This window comes from Pholcus phalangioides, unplaced genomic scaffold (assembly GCF_987345545.1).
Source record: "Pholcus phalangioides strain wild (caught in Gottingen) unplaced genomic scaffold, Ppha-v1.0 ptg000008l_1, whole genome shotgun sequence".
In the NCBI taxonomy this organism is placed as follows: Eukaryota; Metazoa; Arthropoda; class Arachnida; order Araneae; family Pholcidae; genus Pholcus; species Pholcus phalangioides.
This window is the reverse complement of record NW_028301601.1, coordinates 57,852,971-57,867,600: the sequence shown is the minus strand read 5'-3', so window position 1 is coordinate 57,867,600 and position 14,630 is coordinate 57,852,971. Positions and strand designations below refer to the sequence as shown.

General features: G+C 38.3%; 2 protein-coding genes across 2 annotated transcripts; both read left to right on the top strand.

Moving 5' to 3' along the window:
• The first annotated feature begins 370 nt into the window (after positions 1 to 370).
• LOC149084617 (speckle-type POZ protein-like) lies at positions 371 to 1,456 on the top strand. The gene has a single exon (XM_089235351.1). The coding sequence runs from the start codon at positions 371 to 373 to the stop codon at positions 1,454 to 1,456; it is 1,086 nt and encodes a 361-aa protein (XP_089091477.1).
• An 11,540-nt stretch (positions 1,457 to 12,996) lies between these two features.
• On the top strand, positions 12,997 to 14,141 carry LOC149084616 (speckle-type POZ protein-like). The gene has a single exon (XM_089235514.1). The coding sequence runs from the start codon at positions 13,039 to 13,041 to the stop codon at positions 14,062 to 14,064; it is 1,026 nt and encodes a 341-aa protein (XP_089091640.1). The 5' UTR covers positions 12,997 to 13,038; the 3' UTR covers positions 14,065 to 14,141.
• The last annotated feature ends 489 nt before the right edge of the window (positions 14,142 to 14,630 follow it).

Genomic DNA, 14,630 nt, shown 5'->3' with positions numbered 1-14,630 from the left:
ATATGGAATATCCCCCGACATTACGCAATTACTTTTTCGAAGCCATTTTCTTAGACCAGCCGATGTATATATAAATAATATTCTGCATCATACGGAAAAGATTCTCGCGCAAGGAAGATAAACACCATGACCAACTTGAAACTCCTGCAGCCGAAGTCAATGATTGGTATAATCTCATTTTGTCAAGAATCCAGTGGAGAAGCGACGTCGTAATTCGAACAGATGAGATGTCAAATCATTCATTTTGATTTGTGATCTTCGAGCGCCAATCACATTCAGAGTCGAAACGGTGATTGAACGAATCGTCGTGCATCATTCAGCTTTACCGCAAGTGTTCTGGAATTGCATCGCGGATCCTAAGTTTTCTCCAATGGCTCTGGAGTCTGGCACATTACAAGTATGCGGAACCATCCAGGGTTATTTCAGATGTACGTGGACCATCGAACAGTTCAGCTCGTTGGATAAAGCTATCGGATCGCAACATCTAAGCCAGACGTTTCAGCTTCAAGAGAAAGGACTGGAATGGTATTTGAAGATATATCCTGGAGGCGAAACGGAATTTTCCGAAGGGTACGTTTCGTGTTTCGTCCGCGTCAAAAACCTGATACAAAATGTCAAAGTCAAGTTGTGCCTCTCTCTGCGTAATACCCGTGGTGACGATCTGTTCCAAGCCGAATCGAACGAGTGGCGCACAGTCGCATTGCAATCCGGATACGGTTACCCTAGAACCATAAAGAGAGATGATCTGATGCCCGTGTTAGTCGATGACACGTTGGTGATCGCGATCGATCTTTCTCACTGCATCACTTGTTTCAAAGACAATGCTTACATTCATCGCTGCCCGGAAATTTCTCCGGTGCTGAAGGTGGTCGATGACTTCAGGAACCTGTGGACAAGCAAAGAGAATACGGATTCCGTCTTATCGGTGGGAGGAGAAGACATCCCCTTTCATTCGATAGTACTCGGTGCACGTTCGAAGGTTTTCAATGCCCTGTTGAGACAGGGTGCGACGGAAGGCATCACACGTCGCGTGGAAGTGACCGACTTCGAAAAAGACACGATGGAGTCCTTCATGGAGTTCATCTATTCCGGAAACGTCCTGCAAATGAACGTCGATCTTGCCTTGGAGCTTCTACGGGCCAGCGAAGAGTATGAGGTCGGCGATTTGAAATCGTACTGTAGCGGTTACCTGATGCTCTCTTTGAACGACGACAACGTTTGCCTGGTCCTGTTGAACGCAGACGTGTACAACGCCCAGGAACTCCGCACCCAGGCCATGAAGTACATCTACGATAACATGTCGGAGGAGAATTTCGCCGCCCAACGTTCGATCTTCAAGACGAGGCCGGAACTGGTTTGCGACATCGTTCAGAAAATGATCACGTACAAGAAGATTGAACATCTCAAATTCGGTGGACAGGACAATGCTAGTAACAAAAGACGGCGAAATGAATAGCGTCGTGCTGAACCCTTTTTTAAATTACGCTGATTTTGTCGAGACGCACACGTGCATATTTTACATTTTACATGCAGTTCCCATCGTTAGAAATCAGTTATAAGTTCTCGAAGTGATTTCCCCCCCCCCCCCCAGATTAAAGTACTATTTACATGGTTGAGGTGATGACCTGCCATTATCTGCCGTGCATCTGTAAAATTGATATATTGTGATATTATGATGTATTGTGAATTTATGTATAGTTGATTCATATACTCATCGTCATGCGTAACGATTTCAAATAAAATAGTATGCTCATCAAAAATGTGTGCACCATGAAATTTCTTCCACTATTTTCTAGACCAGTGGTTTTCTACCTGGGGGCCGTATGGGGGGGACTGTGATTCTGGGACATTCCAAGGGAGTCTTCAATCCTTCAGACATCGCGGGCTAAATTCAAATTTTCCACGAAGCCCGCGTCTACCAACACACACTGAGGTACAGTCGGCCCCGCTTAGGGCGGTATTCACCGACGTGGTTTAAACTAGTCACAATTTTTTGATAAGAGATCGAGACGGATTGGTTAAATTCAGGTTTTTAACCAATCTATGTTGATCTCTTATGTATCCAAAAATTGTGACTATAGTGTCGCGAATCAGTGTATGTGCGTGGGAAGATGTTTTTCTAAATTTTTAACCTCTGTGGGAAAGTCTCCTTCACACATTACCGACACACACACAAATGTCTTTTATTGCAATTAGAACATCTGACTATGGCTCTGCAATTTCGTGAGACATGATTTCTCTTAAGGCATGCAAAACAAACTCCCTTTTCATAATCAAATTTCGCTTTTCATCGTATGATAGTGAGCTTGTCTTAAAACACTTGTCTGACGAATGAAATTTATCAAAAAATATACAAGATTCGTCAGTCTTTTCAAGCATGCGTCGTTTATCAATCTTATGATTGGCCATTAAATCACTCGCTGTGGCAATACAAGGCTCTTCAGCGACGAACTTGTTTGGTCTCTTGGTTTTTTCTAAGCCAAGTTCGGCATGAGCCAGAGCAACTCGCTCTTCCGATATCACTTCGTTTCTCAAAAATTCTATATAAGAACAGTTTAAACCATTTCGGTGAATACGGCCCTTAATCGAATATCAACGATTCTAGTGCACAATATCAGGCAACGTTAAATATTCTATACAACGTTAGTGTAGTTTGTATATTGAAAACTGATGAAAAGGATCAATATTAATAAAGCTTCTCAATTAAATCAGACATCAAAAATGAAATGAAAATTATGTTAAAATGAAAGTTAGTGCCCTCTATTGGTTCAACAAAATAAAAATAATTAAATGTACGTATTGAAGACAGTTTTAATACTTGGGGAGAGGGCAGCATCTACTCTCATGTGCATTTATCTTGGTGAAATGTTTTCTATATATTTCAAATATTTCATTCGATAAAAACATGTGTATAGCTAACAGTTAACATGTGAAGCTTGATATTCGATTAAGCTGGAAAAAGTTGAAATTATCATATTATGCGAGGGACTTTGAGTCTCTCCAGGGGAGAAATTTTGCTGAAGGGGAGAAGTTCATCCGTTTAGACGGGCCCGACTGTATTTAGAATCCATGTTTACAAGGGTACAGTAACATCTTAGGGGTCATTCAAGTATTGCGTCAGCATCGAGGGGAGGGGGGGGGGGGTTCGGATTTGCTGACTTTTGATGACAGGGGGGGGGGGGTTTGAAGGTTGCTTACGTCATCAACCACCCTTTTTGAAGATATGAAATATTCTAAGCTGCTGACGAAATTTTGCTGAGGGGGGGGGGGGGAGGTAAAAAAATGGCTGAAAATCTGCTTACGTAATACTTGAATGGCCCCCCTTAACACAAGTGCCTACAGGACACCTCAGTTTGGGGACAAAAATAATGAGTCTTCATTTATTCTGAAAACTATACCTTTTATTTTGTCATTATTTCCTTCAATATATTTTGGAATCACTAATTTTCATTAATTTTTTTCGTAATTTCAATTTCTTTCAATTTGGAATATTTTTTTCCAACAAGTTATGAAATAATTTCTACCGTCAAAATTCCGAAATTATTTCATTCACTAATTCTGTAATTACTCAACTATCCATTAGTTGAAAAATTTTTGTGAATTACGAAATAATTTCCATTCTTGAATCATTTCTTTCATCAATTTATTTTAAAAAATTCTTTTGTATGAACGAATTTTTCGTCGTTTCTTTGAATTCTGTAATTGGATAGGTGTTGCAAATTTAGATGCCGACATTTCCGTCTAATATGTATAAAAACGGTGAGGGGGGTGGGCAAAATATGTTGAAACCTTTTACAAGTCTAGACACACATATCTGCACCGTGCGAGGACCGTAGCTTGGGCATCAGTTGGCCGTGACTCGGCTCGTCCCCCTTCAGACCACACCTTTCCGCGTGTAGCCCGTGCTGTCACCGTACCATCGAACCGTGCGAGTTTTTTTTTCTGTCTCTGTGTGTGTGTGGTGATTTTTATTTGGACTAATTGTTTTGTATGTACCAAACAGCAACTTGCAAGAACTATAGAATAATCTTTAGAGCAGCTGAGAGTAAAAAGAGAGATGGCCAGGCCGGGTGCTATTTGACTGTGTATATATATTTTTTTGTTTATATGCCATTGGCAGAGAGGAAATAATTTCCTGGAGAGATATATTGAGAAAAAAAGTCACTAAAAAAGTAAAAAATGCCTGTGGAGAGAGTACTCTTCCCCACATTCTTTTATTTTTTTCAGAATCAACAGTCATCTGTTGGGGCAGATGGTGTCAAATTGCGATAAGACCCCAGCTGTGGGTGTATACTAGCCTTCCTCACAATTACATAGAAACCGCATATCCCACTTTGTGTACGTATGTAGAATCTTCTAACCCAGGATTCGTCCCTCTGCACATTGCGATTGGTGACACATATAGTGGAAATCGTTGGAAGTGTTTAGTCTCCCAGGGTGTTTTTTCCGCTTACATAACAGTATTCGATAATTTAAAGCATTTATTGCCCAAGTCCCAGTCTCTTGAACAGCAATGTCGGATGTCATGGCCTTCACAAGGGTGGAGATGGCAGGACACCGAATAGTGTTCAGCGGAGGAGTGGTGACAGAGCACCAGCCCCGGGAACTACGACGATTGTTATCTCTTTTTTTCACTCCATAAATTAACTAGACAGAATCCCCATGAAAAGCCCGATCTAGAAACCCACCAAAGATCTCAGCCAGGAGTCCTGTTGGAGGATGTGTCATCATCTGTAGGGGCAGATGGAGTCGAATTCCGAGAGAATAATATCTTACTTTGTGTGTGTAAATGGAGTCTTCTAAACCCAAAATTTGTCCCTCTGCAGATGGTAAATGGAGACAAAATCAATAAGCATAGGGGGGAGGGGTGTTTAGTCTGAAAGGGAATATTTTAAGCTCATGTGAAAGCCATGAAACTTGTACTAAATGCCGAAACTTCGGCAGTATTACGATAATAATTTCAAATCACTTATTTTCAATGTTCCAGTTAACGCTGAGAAATATCCATACAAAAAAAAAAAATAATAATTTAACACACAATTAAATGTTAATTAACACAAAAATCGGTGGAGATAATTTTAAACTAATGTGAGAAACGGTTTCCGAAACTAATGAAAAATTTAGAATCTAGGGATTAAAAATAATTGGGAGAAATAATTCCAGAACTATTGAGAGTTTAGAATTAATAAAAGTAATAAAATGCCGAAATTGATTAAAATCAAGAAATAAATGGAAATAATAATTCAGCAATTGATGAAAATTGAGAAGCGACATAAAATAAATGAGCGCTCTCTCCTCTTTTATAAAAAAATCTGCGCTCTCTCTCTCTTTCTTTCCCGAGATCTCACAGTCAACGTAGAAATTTAAAATAAACTACTTGGTGACGGTGCTCGGCTACGGTGCGGAGAAGTGTGAACGGCTGCATTGCTTAGCATTGTGCTGTTCTTTTACCGAGTGATTACCTACACTCGGCCGACGCACGGGGCGGATATGTGTGTCCAGACGTTAAGGTATCCCGGTTTTCATTAATGGATTCCGCATTTTGTCCAGTTTTTTAATTAGGAATTCCGTTATCTGTCCCGGTCTCTCAGGTACCTCATCTGGTCAATCTAGTTTTACCCATCTTCCGAAATGAAAGTGAAAAAAAATTTGTAGGGGCGAAGTCTTTTTTTTTTTTTTTTTTTTTTGAAAGAGGATTCGACTAAAATTTGTGATTTGAAATCAGGAAAACCGCAAAGGACCAAATCAACTCCCGTCAAAAATTATATCCACCGGGCCAATGTTTTTTTTTTCTTTCACACTCAAGTACACACTGATTGCGACTGTATTGACACAGCCGTAAACGATTCGGGAGACGTGGAGTGTCTCCTAGATCAGTGGTTCTCAACATTTGGAAGCCCGCGGCCCAGTTGATTTCTTCTGTGAGTGGAAGGCCCGGGCGTACACCAGCCTAATGGGGTATAAATGGGTAAAAATGAAGCGGTGAGCTATTCACGGCCCGGTTTAACTGATGTCAGGGCCCGGCGGTTGAGAAACACTGTCCTAGATCTACCGACAGCAGTTTCCTCACGAACCCCTTGCTGAGCCGTAATCAATTATATTGTGAAATTCCGCATACATTACGCGGGAATTGGGCAAATCACTCGAGGAAAACTGACAGAAGACTTGATTTAACGGCACGATGACGGAGAAAATACATCATGAACGTTGACAGATTATGATTTTTCAATGAACAATTCATTCAACAAGCCTCACATGAAATAAAAATGTCTATAAGGGTTTTTCGAATAAATACGATGTCGCTGTTGATGGAAATATTCCACTGCCTGGTCCTTGTTCGATGTCGAGGCGTCGAACATGATGTACAATTTTCTACAGTTTCGAAAAAAAAAAAAACCATCATTTTATGGAATTTTGAACATGATATATTTTTTTATCTTTTGAAATTTTCATATTCAGTTTACAGGAATTCAATCGGTATTAAAATACGTTTTTCTTCAAATTAATTTGTACTCTTTTCATTGTTTTGTATGTATCTTATTTGAGGATGAAGACATTTATTTATTTATTTAAAATACATAGCTGACAGGTTAAAAACCCCAATTACAGCTTGCAGTAGAAATAAAAATTAGCGCAGAATAGAAAATACGACTAAATGATAAAGTACACAAAAGATAAAAAAAGTAACAAAAATTACGCAAAATACAAAAACTCTACACAAAGATATACTGCATATAACGCAATCACAGCAAAAATCTTCCGAAGTCGGTAACAGACGAATGAAAAATATCCAGATGTCGAGGAAGCTCATTATAAAATTCGGAAAATCTGTTTACAGCACAGTAATTACTAATAGTAGTGTTGAATGTTTTGACGGCAAATAAGCAATTAGATCTTGTGTTGTGGCACTTAATATTGAAACAGATTTCGTTAAGAATGGGTATGCAATAAATTTGGTTAGTCAACAGTTTCTTGAAAAAAAAAATAACGAGCGAGCAGTCTCTGCGTTTTTGTAAACTAATCACATGGAAACTGTTTCGTAGACGAGTGGCAGATAGAATATTGTTATAAGGACCATGTTTTTTAAAATATAAATACCTTAGAAAACTGTTTTGAATAATTCCAAGACTCATACTATGGCAAGCGTAAAATGGGTTCCAGATAATTGAAGCATATTCCAGTTTAGATCTTATAAGCGTATGAAAAAGGGATATTGAAGTATTACTATCGTTAAAATCTCTCGACATTCTTTTAAGCAGCCAAGGTTTTTATACGGCACAGAACAAAGATTTATAATGTCATCAGCAAAGTTATAATTGGTACTATAAATAACTCCCAAATCGGTCGCAGAGGTTCTTCTAAGCAGTTGGCTATTATTAATGCCATACGTAAAAAAGATTGGATTCTTTTTTTGAGTGAGTGGAAGAACAAAACATTTATCAATATTGAGATTAAGTCTATTAAGTAAACACCATTCGTGAAGTAAAGACAGCTCATTTTGAAGGCTATAACATACATCAATACAATCAATACTTTTAAAAATCTTTAAATCATCAGCAAAGAGTAGACAATTTTTGAAAAGTGCGGATAAATCTATATATATAAAATTTATTTTCCGTGTGTGTGTGTATGTTCTCTATACAAATCTACAATTTTAGATCGATCGTCGCCAAATTTTGCATATATACCAAATGTGACCCGACTTGAACGATAGGCTACTACCGTCAGACCAGCGCAAATGCCCCAAATGGGCAAAAAACTGTCGGGCAACAATGGTTTTTGGGCCTCAACAATCACTTTCCGAACGTTTACTTTGGTTACCGTGGTTCCCTAGCAATGCGTTTCAGACGTGTATATGCCTTTATAATGGTTTGTCACTTCTCTAATCCTGTTAGTATTTGTATAATAGTTTATGCCTTTACAATGGTTGGCCACTTTTTCAATATACTCTCAGTAATGAGGCTTTTTGAATAGACGTCATAATCATCATCCGCATCAGTTTGAGGGTCAGGCAAAGGATGATTCCCATAGAAATCAGTGTTAAAATTGCCGATTTTACTGTAGAAATGCGGAAATTTGGTGGTGTTTTCCGCCCCATCAATAATTTTAAAAATTGAATAGAATTCTCGATTTTTGAAATATTGAGGTCGCTTGGAGATAGATATACGAAGCCCAGGAGATTAAATACGAAGTAATTAGCCGGACCTACTTTGAGTTGGACATTCATGCAATAACATTGATTTCAACTTTTTATTTACATCTTCTCCAGCGTGAAAATTAATGTCTCCGTATTGTCTTTTGATATTCAACTGCATAAATTCATATGGTTTAGGATGTTTTAAAATTAATTATGGACCCATAAAGTACATCGAAAAAATTCCACAGCTTTAATTAAGCATTTTTGAAAGCTGAAACAGGCAGAGATGGATAACTCGAAGTTCAGGGGGAGGGAATCGAAATACCTAGCGTCCATCAAAAAAAAGGGGGGGGGGAAACTCTTCATTTCCACGTTTCTTTAAATCTAGATTTGGTTATTTCATGAGTCGCGCAGGAAGTCGCCATATTGGTTAACTTTAGACACGGTTTGCATGTCATTTTCAAAGAAAGAGGGAGATATCACGTGTTTCTAACAGCCCCATTGAAGAAAACCCGGGCAACGCCGGGTATTATAGCTAGTCATTGATAAAAATGATGAATAGTAACGGGTCTAGGACAGATCCTTGAGGTATACCAGAACTAGCAACAAAACCCTAGCTTAAATTGGATTTATAGGATATATACAACACTCTGTTGGATAAGTAGGAACTGAACAAATTCAATAAGTCATAGTTGAAACCGATTTTACTAATTTTGGTAATAAGAATTTCATGATGATGAATATGATCAAAAGCTTTTGAAAGATCAGTATATATGACATCAAGTTGTCGTTTGTTATGTATGGCGTCGATAATACAGGCATTACGACTCAGGAGATTAGTGACATGACCTACCATTGAAAAAACCATGTTGATTCGCGGAAATACAGTACTTGACCTGATTGAATTCTTTTTTTTTTTTTTTTTTTGTAATATCGATTCGAAGATTTTAGCGGAGATAAAATAACAATAGGTCTATAATTATCTCTATAGTAAGTATTACTAGTATACTATAATAGTACTAGTAAGTTTACTAGTATTACTAGTATACTATAATAGTACTAGTAAGTTTACTAGTATTACTAGTATACTATAATAGTACTAGTAAGTTTACTAGTACTATTATAGTATAATAATTGTCTATAATTATTCTCAATACAAGATTTGTCACCTTTTTTGAAAATGGGGACAACTTTTGCTCTCTTCCGCTCGGCAGGAAAAATTTTGGTACCAATTGATATATTGAAAATAACTAGCAACGGAAAAACAAAATTTATAGCACAAGCTTTAACTGCAGTCGAATCACATTTTAACGAATACCGTTATAGCGAAAATCTCGTTTTAGCGAACATTTTTCTAACTCCCCCAAATACGTTTACGTAGGAGAAATGTAAATACCTCGAATTCCTTTATTACGAAATTTCGTTATTACGAAGTGATTTGTCTGGTCTCTTGGAGTTCGTTATAACGGGATTCGACTGTATATAAAACGGAACACCATCCATACCGAGAGAAGAAGAGCCTTTAAGCTTCTTCATACTACGAACAATATCATCTACAGAAACATTATCAATGGTAACAACATTAAGCATTAGGAAAAGCCGTATTGGAGAAATAGATCTCATTTGTCTGGTGATGTAACTAGACAAATGCAGTTTTAATATCAGAAGTTAGTCGACAAAAAATTATTATTAAACTTCATATTTAAAGGAACATTTCTATTTTTGATAGTGCAGAAAGACCAACATTTTTAGGGTCATTTTTCAGCGACGATTCAATGTAAAAAATCTATTGTTTACACTCTCAGATTTAATTCTAGCTCTGTGAAGTTTATACTGGAGAAACTGCGAGACACCCAGGCTCTGTCGCAAGAAGCAACGTAAGTTCTTCGTCGTCCCCGGAGGGAGGAGGTCCAGGACATCTCCGGCAAAACCAATATTTATTGATACGTCAAAGATTACATATAGTGACAGGAAATTAAAAATGACGTAAAACGAAGAAATGTAAAACAAGTGAAATTCAAAGTGCAACGGGTACGGATAATAAATAATCATAGAAAATTGCATAAAATCATATGGCAAAAGGCGCAATCAGAAATTTGATTGGGCAAGGATTGTATGACGGAAGGGCAGAGCACCCCATTGCGCTCGGGCAGTCGCTTACTTCGCAAAGTTTTTGCATCGGGTAGTTTTCTGTCCTCTGAATTCTCACCATCAATAGTTACTTCTTATCACACACAATCTTTGCCACGTTCTGAAAAGTTTTATCTTCGGTGAATCTGTATCTTTTGGCCATTTCCACAGCAATCTTAAGCACGTGCAGAACAAAAATTGTATTAGATAAATAACAAAAATACTTGACAACAAAAGCTGAGACACCTTCTGACCGACACCTGCAAATAATTATGAAGGTAAAATAAAGTTTCATGGGGGATTATATCGTATTAAACTGAAGAGCCAAAAAAGCTGGTACAGGCATGCGTATGCAAATAAAGAGATATGGAACCAATCAGAGTACGGCGCTGCGGTCGGCAACGCCTATATAACACAACAAGTGTCTGGCATAGTTGTTAGATCTGTTACTGCTGCTACAATGGCAGGTTATCGAGATTTAAGTGAGTTTGAACGTGGTGTTATAGTCGGCGCACGAGAGATGGGACATGGCATCTCCGAGGTAGCGATGAAATTTGGATTTTCACGTACGACCATTTCACGAGTGTACCGTGAATATCGGGAATCCGGTGAAAAATTAAATTTACGACATCGCTGCGGCCGGAAAAAGATCATGCAAGAACGGGACGACTGACGAGAATCATTAAACGTGACAGACGTGCAACCCTTCCGCAAATTGCGGCAGATTTCAATGCTGGGCCATCAACAAGTGTCAGCGTGCGAACCATTCAACGAAACATCATCGATATGGGCTTTCGGAGCCGAAGGCCCACTCGTGTACCCTTGATGACTGCACGGCACAAAGCTTTACGCCTCGCCTGGGCCCGACTACACCGACATTGGACTGTTGAGGACTGGAAACACGTTGCCTGGTCTGACGAGTCTCGGTTCCAATTGCTTCGAGCTGATGGACGTGTACGGGTATGGAGACAACCTCATGAATCCATGGACCCTACATGTCAACAGGGGGACTGACTGTTCAAGCTGGTGGAGGCTCTGTGATGGTATGGGGCGTGTGCAGTTGGCGTGATATGGGACCCCTGATACGTCTAGATACGACTCTGACAGGTGACAGGTACGTAAGCATCCTGTCTGATCACCTGCACCCATTCATGTCCATTGTGCATTCCGACGGACTTGGACAATTTCAGCAGGACAATGCGACACCTCCACACGTCCAGAATTGCTAAAGTGGCTCCAGGAACACTCTTCTGACTTTAGACACTTCCGCTGGCCACCTAAATCCCCAGACATGAACATTATTGAACATATCTGGAATGCCTTGCAACGTGCTATTCAGAAGAGATCTCCACCACCTCTTACTTCTACGGATTTATGGACAGCCCTGCAGGATTCATGGTGTCAATTACCTCCAGCACTACTTCAGACATTAGTCGAGTCCATGCCACGTCGTGTTGCGGCACTTCTGCGGGCTCGCGGGGGCCCTACACGATATTAGGCAGGTGAACCAGTTTTTTTGGCTCTTCAGTTTATATGTGCACAAAGAGGCTATCAGAAAAATTTCGACCTTACAAAATCAATTGTGACAATGTTGGTATTATACGGTGAATGTGTTCTAAAATATGTTTGACGGCCAGTGTCCTCCCCCCCCACCCTGCGTCTTTCTATATATATATTTCCGTTGGTAGAAAAGATAATGAAATAAAAAAGCTTTCGCGTACGCTACGAACGTGATAGTTTAGAAAAAGGCGAGAAATTTGAAAGCATTTTGGTTCATTCTTATTTGAGATAAGACAGTGCAGTGTCACACCGACCCCCGTCCGTCTTTCTAGTGTTAAATTCCATTCAAATAAGAACATGCTTGCATAAAAAGAATAAACATTAAAATAAGTTTATTAATTAGAGATCGTAATTATTTACGTGGTAAAATTGTTGGTAAATACTTGTTGAGTTTTTGTTAAACCCATTGATGGTAATTTTTTTTTTGTCACAAGTTAGAACAGTGTACAAAACTATACGTATACGTTACCCACGTATTTAAATCAAAATTGACTTTCAGGTTAAACAAAAATAAAATTGCATTTGATTCTGCCATCTGGTGAGATATTAGGCAAACTTAAAAGATCATAGATGTCAGTTTCAACGATTGTTCGTCAAAAAATAATAAGAAATATCGGACACATATTTAAAAAAAATTAAATTTTATTTAAATACTCAAAAAGTCAGAATTCATTTAAATGTCTATAGTTTAAGAACTTAAATGTAAACGTATAATCAAAAAATCTGAATTACTCACATTTTCTATGTCCCAAAATAAGAATACGTAAATTTCGCGTAAAATAATCGAAATTTCGCGAAAAGAAATCAGAAACATACTCGTAAAAAACGTTCAGATCAGAAATTTCATATTTATTCGTAGTAACGAATTGCAAATGAAAAATTTCACATTCGTTCACGGAACAAAAAACTCTCGAATAAATAAAACCTAATTCAAATCAAAAATTTTGGCATTTAATAAAAATCCGGCCGTATTACTGGAAAGTATTAACGTAAGTTTATCTGGAGTAATCAGCGAGAAGTCTTCGTGCTCGGCAGCTGAATTTATCTCTTTTCGTGAAGTTGGCTGCTGATATCGGAATTCGACAGGATAAGCAATTTTATCAGTAGCAGGAAGATAACGAGTTTCGGCGCGTATAATTCATTTTTGATTTCGTTAGGCGATGTGAAAGTTTCTTTTTGTATGTGCGTCTGTTTGCGTTGAACTTTTCCCTATGTCTTCAAAGTTCGATCAATCGAAAGTATCTGGAGGGGTCTTGATAAACTTCAAATGTAAGTGGACAATACCACGTTTCAGTTCGCTTGATTCCAGGGTTGGGAAATGTCACCGGAGCGAAATGTTTAAGATGGAAGAAACTGGCTCAGAGTGGTATTTATTAGTGTATCCAGGTGGAGAAACAGTAAACTGCAAAGGATTCGTTTCCTGTTTTCTTTGTTTAGCAAAAAAAACTGAAAATTTTAAATGCAAATATGGTATTTCACTACTTAATACTGATAATCAGGTTTTATTCGATCGAAAATCTGATGAGTGGGACATTTCTACAACTTCTGGTTATGTTACAACTATTCATGCAAGAGATTTGAAAACTAGATTGATCGACGATGTTTTGGTATTCAACGTGGATGTGACTTATTACGCAACTTGTGTGAAAGATAGTGTTTGTATTTATCGCGGTGCAGAAATAATGCCCATGGTAAAGTTGGCTGACGATTTCAAGAAGCTGTGGGTCAGCAAAGAAAACGCCGATTGCGTCGTTTCTGTGCGAGGACAAGAGATATCTGTACATGCAGCTGTTCTTGGTGCGCGTTCCAAAGTGTTTCTGGCCATGTTCAAACATAAAACACTAGAGAAAGACACTCGCCGCGTGGAAATTACCGACTTCGATAAAGACACGATCGATTCCTTTCTGGAATTTATTTACTCCGGAACTGTGTCTAACATGGACTTCGATCTGGCTTTGGAAATGCTGCGAGCTAGTGACAAATATGAGGTGAGTGACCTGAAATTATACTGTTACAATTATCTGAAATCGCTTCTTGATAACGAGAACATCTGCCAAGTCCTTTTGAGTGCAGACCTTCATAATGCTCAAGAACTCCGCAGCCATGCTCTTGAATATTTCTGTAAAAATCTTTCTGAAGAATATTTCCAAAGCCAACGCCCGATTTTCAAGAAGCGACCTGATTTGCTTTGCGACATTGTGCAAGGATTTATGACCAAGGGATGCCAAACACCGTAAATGGACAAAAAGCAACAAGCGTAAGAATGGTCATGGTTCCTGAAATTATTTCGGACGTTATTGAAATAAAAAAATTATGCAATTTTCCTAATGGTTGAATGTGAATGTTTGTTTGTAATTAAATAATGTGAGTTAACTTTATCTGCATTCATTTCCCACACCCTATATTTTTCGAACGTGACCTGTAAACAGGGTCGCCTCTATCAGGGGCAAAACTTTTATGTATTTTGTTGAGGGGGAGAGAAATCGGGCTTCCAAAGAATTATGCATTATCCCAATAAATACAAGAGAGTACTGAAAAATATTCATTTCACACAACCGAAATTTAATTGAAATTATGAATCTGAATATTTAGAACTGGAGAAAAGTTTTCGGTGATGAAAAAAAATATAAATGTTCCAAAACTAACGAAAATTGAAGCCTGATGAGATCAATAATGAGAGATCAATATGATGAGAAATAATTGAAAGATAAATTCCGCCACCAATGAAAACTCGGAATAAATCAGGGAAAAAAATCACAGAATTGATGGGGATTCAAAATTAACTAGAGAAAAATAATTCCAG

Bases quoted from the DNA above. Each gene is read 5' to 3' on its own strand.
- LOC149084616 (XM_089235514.1), top strand. From the start codon at position 13,039: ATGTCTTCAAAGTTCGATCAATCGAAAGTATCTGGAGGGGTCTTGATA.
- LOC149084617 (XM_089235351.1), top strand. From the start codon at position 371: ATGGCTCTGGAGTCTGGCACATTACAAGTATGCGGAACCATCCAGGGT.